Source organism: Etheostoma spectabile, chromosome 21 (assembly GCF_008692095.1).
Source record: "Etheostoma spectabile isolate EspeVRDwgs_2016 chromosome 21, UIUC_Espe_1.0, whole genome shotgun sequence".
NCBI lineage: Eukaryota > Metazoa > Chordata > Actinopteri > Perciformes > Percidae > Etheostoma > Etheostoma spectabile.
In genome coordinates, this window is record NC_045753.1 from 13,697,116 (window position 1) to 13,703,115 (window position 6,000).

At 40.4% G+C, this 6,000-nt stretch overlaps 1 protein-coding gene across 2 annotated transcripts in view; it reads left to right on the forward strand.

Moving 5' to 3' along the window:
- Window positions 1–6,000, forward strand: part of ttyh2 (tweety family member 2) — a 60,743-nt gene that overhangs the window by 28,835 nt on the left and 25,908 nt on the right. For both annotated transcript variants that reach the window (XM_032502608.1, XM_032502609.1), the window contains exon 4: window positions 2,930–3,150. In XM_032502608.1, the coding sequence (XP_032358499.1) occupies window positions 2,930–3,150 (221 nt within the window). The remainder of the gene's footprint in view (window positions 1–2,929; window positions 3,151–6,000) is intronic.

Sequence of the window (6,000 nt, forward strand, 5' to 3'; positions counted from 1 at the left end):
GTTTTTAAAGACGTGAGGTAGAGAATGCTTCAACATGCCCCCAAAACATCAGCCTGAGATAATGACTAAGAAGTATGGGACTGGGAATCATATCTTCTTGATCGGTGCGGATCACTTACATGGTAAGGATCAGACCAAGACGAAGTAGAGATTAGCTGGATTGGCTGTCTCCCCAGGGTTTCAGATACGATTCTCACACATGAGGCAAGGATCACACATGCCTTCAATTGTCATCTGATTTCATCTGCTCAGTCTGAGGAGGACGTGGTATCAATAAATGATCAGATAACAAGCTACAGTGCACCTCATGACTGTGAGTTTTATCTCAGTGGCTGCATCAGTATGGATCTTTTTTTTTGTTTAAAATATTGAAGCCGCTAAGTGTAGGATCTTTCTGTCATTATAACTTTGAAATAATTCAGATTTGTTTGTGGAAAGGTGAGCCGGTCTCAGTGATAACTGGAAAAGTCGAATGGCCTGATTTTAACGACCTATGTGCACGGCGTGAAGTGCCTGACACAGGTGCGTTTAGGGTGTGTATGAATCCACTTTGGCGAGATTAACGGCGGAAAAAGGCTCCATGCAGCAGGTTGAACCGCATGGTTCAAAAGGGTTTTACTTATTGTCTTAATTAATCATAGGTGTTTTTTTGTGTTTTGGGCGTAACATGCAATAAACCAATCAGAGTGTCATCTCCCATTTATTTTAAAAGCCAAGCGCGTTTGTGCCTTGGTGCATTGTTGTTATGATGGAGGATTTGCTAAGCAGGAAGGGGAGATTTTCAGGAGAGGAAACTGATCTGTGCGTGAAGTAAAAGCGTGCAAGCAGATCATATAGTAAACTAAACAATTAAAAGCTGCGTTATTGACTTCAGACCGGGTGTTTGTTGGTCAATGGTGCAATCACTTTCTGCTGCCTTAAGATAGCAATACGCCAAGAATGCACTTGAACACACCTTCCTGTAAGACCAGTACGCCCATGGGCGCACAGATCGTCACAGGTGCATTTGCTATTTAAGTGACATGGCCGATGGTTTGGAAATTGACAACTGCATCAGTCTTAAACTAGCTAAGACATTTGTGTCGGGTTTTGCGTTGCACTGGTTGCAAGATAGGGCCCTATATATTGCTTAAAGTTAATTCATTCAGTTTTTTTATACCGCCACTAGGGATGCCAGAGGTAATTTTCATATATCTATAAATGATTTGTCTGTAAATAATAGAGATTAAGGATTTTTTCATAAAAAATATTCTTTGAGCAATTTCTTTTCTTTTATCTTTACAGAAAGAATACATTAGTTCATTTCTAAACACATACATACATACATACATACATACATACATACATACATATGTTAGCAATTAGCAGGTTTAGCTAATAGACGGATGGATATTTTTAGCTATGCTAGCAGCGTTGCTCTAGGGATGGCAGTGTCGGCCTGTTAATCGTTCACTGCTTTGGGCCCAACTGTAATCTGCTTTTAGCAACTCAGTGGATTTCCATTAAATTTGTTGCAAACGTTCATGGTCTCCAGTGGGTGTATCCTAATGACTTTGGTGATCCCTTGACTTTTTCTTTAGCACCACAAGGAAATTGGTGAGCATCATGAACACTGTTTGCTACAGATATTAATTGTCCCTAGAGGATACATTATGATAACGTTGGTGATCCTGTAACTTACAATGCTTTTGTTTTTTTTACTAAATTCCTGCAAAACTAACATTTCCATCACCCTCAACTGTAGTTTGTGTTTAGTGCTAAATAGAAAGTGTTACCATGCTTACAGACTAAACTAAAATGGTGAACCTGGTAAATATGATTGGCCCAGCATAATCAGTAAGTTAGCATTGTCACTGTGAGCTTGTTTGCATGCTGACAATAGCATTTAGCTCAATGCACAACTGTTCCTCAGCGCAGCCTCATAGACCCGCTAGCATAGACTCGGTCTACTAGCCATCTTGTGTAGGTCGCATGTAGAATGCAAAACCAACTAATTACATCCACCCAACCTCTCTTTGCCCCAGCTTCAGCAAATCCTGTGCCTGACAAACACAGTGTATTTAATTATCAAATAACAGGATGTCTCTGTGAATGCCATTTCCCTGTAAACAACTTCTCCCTTTGAGCAAAGTACAGAGTAATAAAAGCTAAGGAAGGGCCTGTACAAAAGATGTTCACTCCACACAGATAATCCAGTCTTGCTGAATTTGGCCATCTAAGTAAAAAATAGAAATGAGTCAATGAGTTTATTTTGTTTTGTTTGTCATATTCTCCTCTGCTGGTGAATGGATTACTTCCTTTATGATTACATGGCTTCAACAGGTAAACAAACTACTGGTCTCATTAGTGAAGTATCTTTTGGAAAAAGCAGTTGTGGAATACAAATCTCCAGCACAAGCATGCCTAGTATTTCACCTCTGTGCTCTCTAGTGTTGGCTGTTTTCCAAGTTTACTCAAAATGGATCTCTTCACTGACACCCACACTCAGTATTCCAGCTCTCCAACACTGCCTCCCCCGCGCTTTGCTACGCTGCACAGACCAGCCTCATGTTTGGGCTCATCTCACCTTTGGTCACTTTTTTCTGGAAAACTTTCTCAGGCAGAAAAGTTGACCAAAGGCACCCACACAAGCAGGATTCTGTGCTGTGTTCAGCACTAAGAAAAGTCTGTCAATATCATTTTTGTAGCAAGGTGGAGGAAAACATAATCTTCTTAAACTGGCATTTTATTCTGCTGGCAGTTTAAGAAACCATGTGCCTTACTGTTACCAGAATGATGCTGAATCATCAATTTCCTTTTACTAATCCGTGCATAAATTACTGTGCCTCAAGAATGGTTTAGTTCATTAGCCTTCATGCTTGTAAATCCCCCCCAGCAGCAGTGCTTTTGGACCATTCATCTCACCCCCTCCTTTCTTCTTCTGCTCTAGGTGACTGGCACCATGGGCAGCATGAAGAGTGGCCTGCACCAGCACCTCGCCAGACTGGACGAGATCTTTGCCACTCGGGGCGACTACGTGCAGACCCTGCAGTTCATGCAGCAGATGGCTGACAACGTGATCAAACAGATGCTGGGCCTGCCTGACTGGGAGGAGGCTAAAGTGGACCTGACATCTATCGCTGATCAAACGGCAAACATAGAGTATTACAGGTGAGGAATAAAGTGTTGGCTTGTGTAGTGCAGGGTGGCCTGGAGCTCTGTTCACTCACAGCTAGGATGATGCTACAGATGTGCAGTTTTCCCATTAAACAGGGAGAGAATATCGCTAAAAAGGGAACATGTCCGGAGCGAAATTCCAGAAGTGGAAATTCAGGGCGTGGATTTTCTTTAAAACTTAAAATGTGTTCTTCCATGAATATTTTCAAGGGTGTAGTCCATCCAAAATGTTGTGGGAGTCAAAAATGTACATGGAAATCAGGAGAAAACAGTTTGATAAAATAAAGCGATATATATCTTGGCTTGTTTGGGAGCGACGTCTAAGCATGAGCCAAGATTCAGTTTAACCAGGAATGACCAATCATATTTTAGTAAGTATTAAGTAAAATATAGACATATTTGCTTCTTAGAGAGGCAAGATGAATGTAAACTCATAATATCTTGTCTCTTTTATGGCAGCAAATCCCTGAGCAACTTGGGATTTGGAGTTGAATAGATAATGCATGTGTTGGTGGTTACATACTTTATGACCTGAATATATCACATGCTATTTAGTGGATGGGATGAAATAAGGTGGTTGCAAGTGTGTATCATGCATTTATGTAAATGCAAAGTCCCTTGCAAACATAGTGGTGTCAGGCGTAAAAATAAAAGTCCACTGCATGTATTATCGATCATTGCATCAACATGACAGACCTTAATGATAGAAGCAGCTGCAGAATCTTTTAGAACTATTATCTTAGATCTTGTCTTATTAAACTCACACTTTTACCATCTCAAACAAAAACAGGCACATTGCCATTTTTTTAGTACATGTGTAGGCTTGGTAGTATTTCTGTGGAGTCTGCGGTAACAGACAGGCTAGTGTGTTTGTATTGATCTGTAATGTGACTCCTCTCCTCTGCCAATGATTCAATACCCACATGGCTCAGCACTAATAGAGAAGGTAAACCAAGTGCAGACAGCCAGACACTATAAGCTGTTAATGACTCATTATCACTGCCTCACGCCCCGACAAATAGTTTTTGAGTTGACTCATCAAGTTGGCTGCCTATCTTCAATGTACTTTTAGTCTACTCTTCAAGTGTGCTCATAGTGTTTTGCCATGATACGTTACTGACAAACAAAAAAAGACTTTCTATAATTTAATTCATACTTTAAACTATTAGTTTTTGATGTTGACAGCAATAAAAAAGAAATGTTTTCAGCTAGAAACACTGCGGCTTTGCAGTGCTCAGGGACTTTACCGGATGTGTGTTCTATTCAGGTTGATTTTCTAACACCTTTTTTTTGCATTTGATATTTACTCTTGCAAATCGTAAGTATAGATTTGACACCAAGGAATACTGTGGCGTGAACTGCCTTTCACAAGTCACAATACCACGTATATTTTAGATAGATAGATTTTATATCTCCTGGATTATATGATACACTTTTATTTACCTTTATCTGTTATTTTATGTCATCATTTATTGTTTATTTAACTCTTAACAAACTAAATGCACATTTATGTCAAGCTGTAGTTGTCCGTCCATCTCTGTTTAATACTGGCAAATCTGACTCTGGGTGGAAAATAATCTTCTCTCCCTCAACACGTTAGTGCCCCACATTCTGGTTCTAGCACTTGTAGCATGTAGCAGAGTGGAACCAACTATCCTTGGGAACCGGAAAATGTATTCTGCAAGTTATATAACTCCTTTATATATTTTTTGAAGGCATTTTTGAAAAATGTTTTCACTCAGTGTTTTAAAAATTGATTTGACATTTGCTGCTTAACAGAATACAAAAGTAAGTGTTTCAGATTAGTAAGAAAAAGTACAATTAAATTTATGGTATAAAAAAAGAGGCGTGTGATTTTATGGTTCCTTGGTGAGTGTGTGTTCTAGGTCAGCCAGATCCAGGGCGACCCATAAAACCCACTAATGGTAGATGACGGGGACCTCTGACCTCTCTGTGCGCGACGTTGAATAAAATGCTATTTCTATAATCCTTATCCACTTTTGAAACTAAAGCTAGCACATTTGGAGCTGCTTCTTGCTATTCAACACAAATTCTTGAGAACATGAACTTTTCCATCATACATACTTGTAGATGTATCCCCCCTCCCCACCCCGATCCCTAAGTGCCACTATGCTGTACTCAGTTGGACTCTAATTGGATTAAGATGACACAGACCAACACGGTGGCAGTGCCACCCGAGAGCCTCCATGTACATGTTGATGACACAGATTCTTCTGCCAAGAGGAGAAAAGATGAAACGAGGATGAAATAGCAAGGAGGTGGTGATGAGGTAGAGAAGGGCAAGCAAGAGATAAGGGGCTGAAAGGGAACGAGACAGAGGGGACGGTGATTAAAGAGAGTGAGAAACAGGAGGAGGAAAAATACAGAGGGAGCAATGTACGAGTGATGAGGGAGATGTGAGGAGGATGCTGTAGAGTGATGGAGACACAGATGGATGGGAAATTAAAGATATAATTAAAAAGAACAGACTAATGTTCAAAGTGAGAGCGATGTAGGAGTGATGAGTGCAGGCGGTATGACTGAAAAATAGAGCAAGACACACACTGATGGAGAGGAAACGGAGGTGACTTTAATAAGATGTGTATATTGATAAATCAGAGTGAAAAGGAGATATAACTGCCCCTCCCCCGGTTTGTTTCACAGCATAAAAGATTCAACCATATGGATTTGAGTCCATCCATTATTAACCATCTGGACAGGCTTTTTGTGTCCGGTCATAGACTGACCGCTGCTCACACAACAGATGGGTACACTTAGCAGGGCAATACTGGACAGGATTATACCCTCAAGCATCAACACACACAGACACACACACACACACAC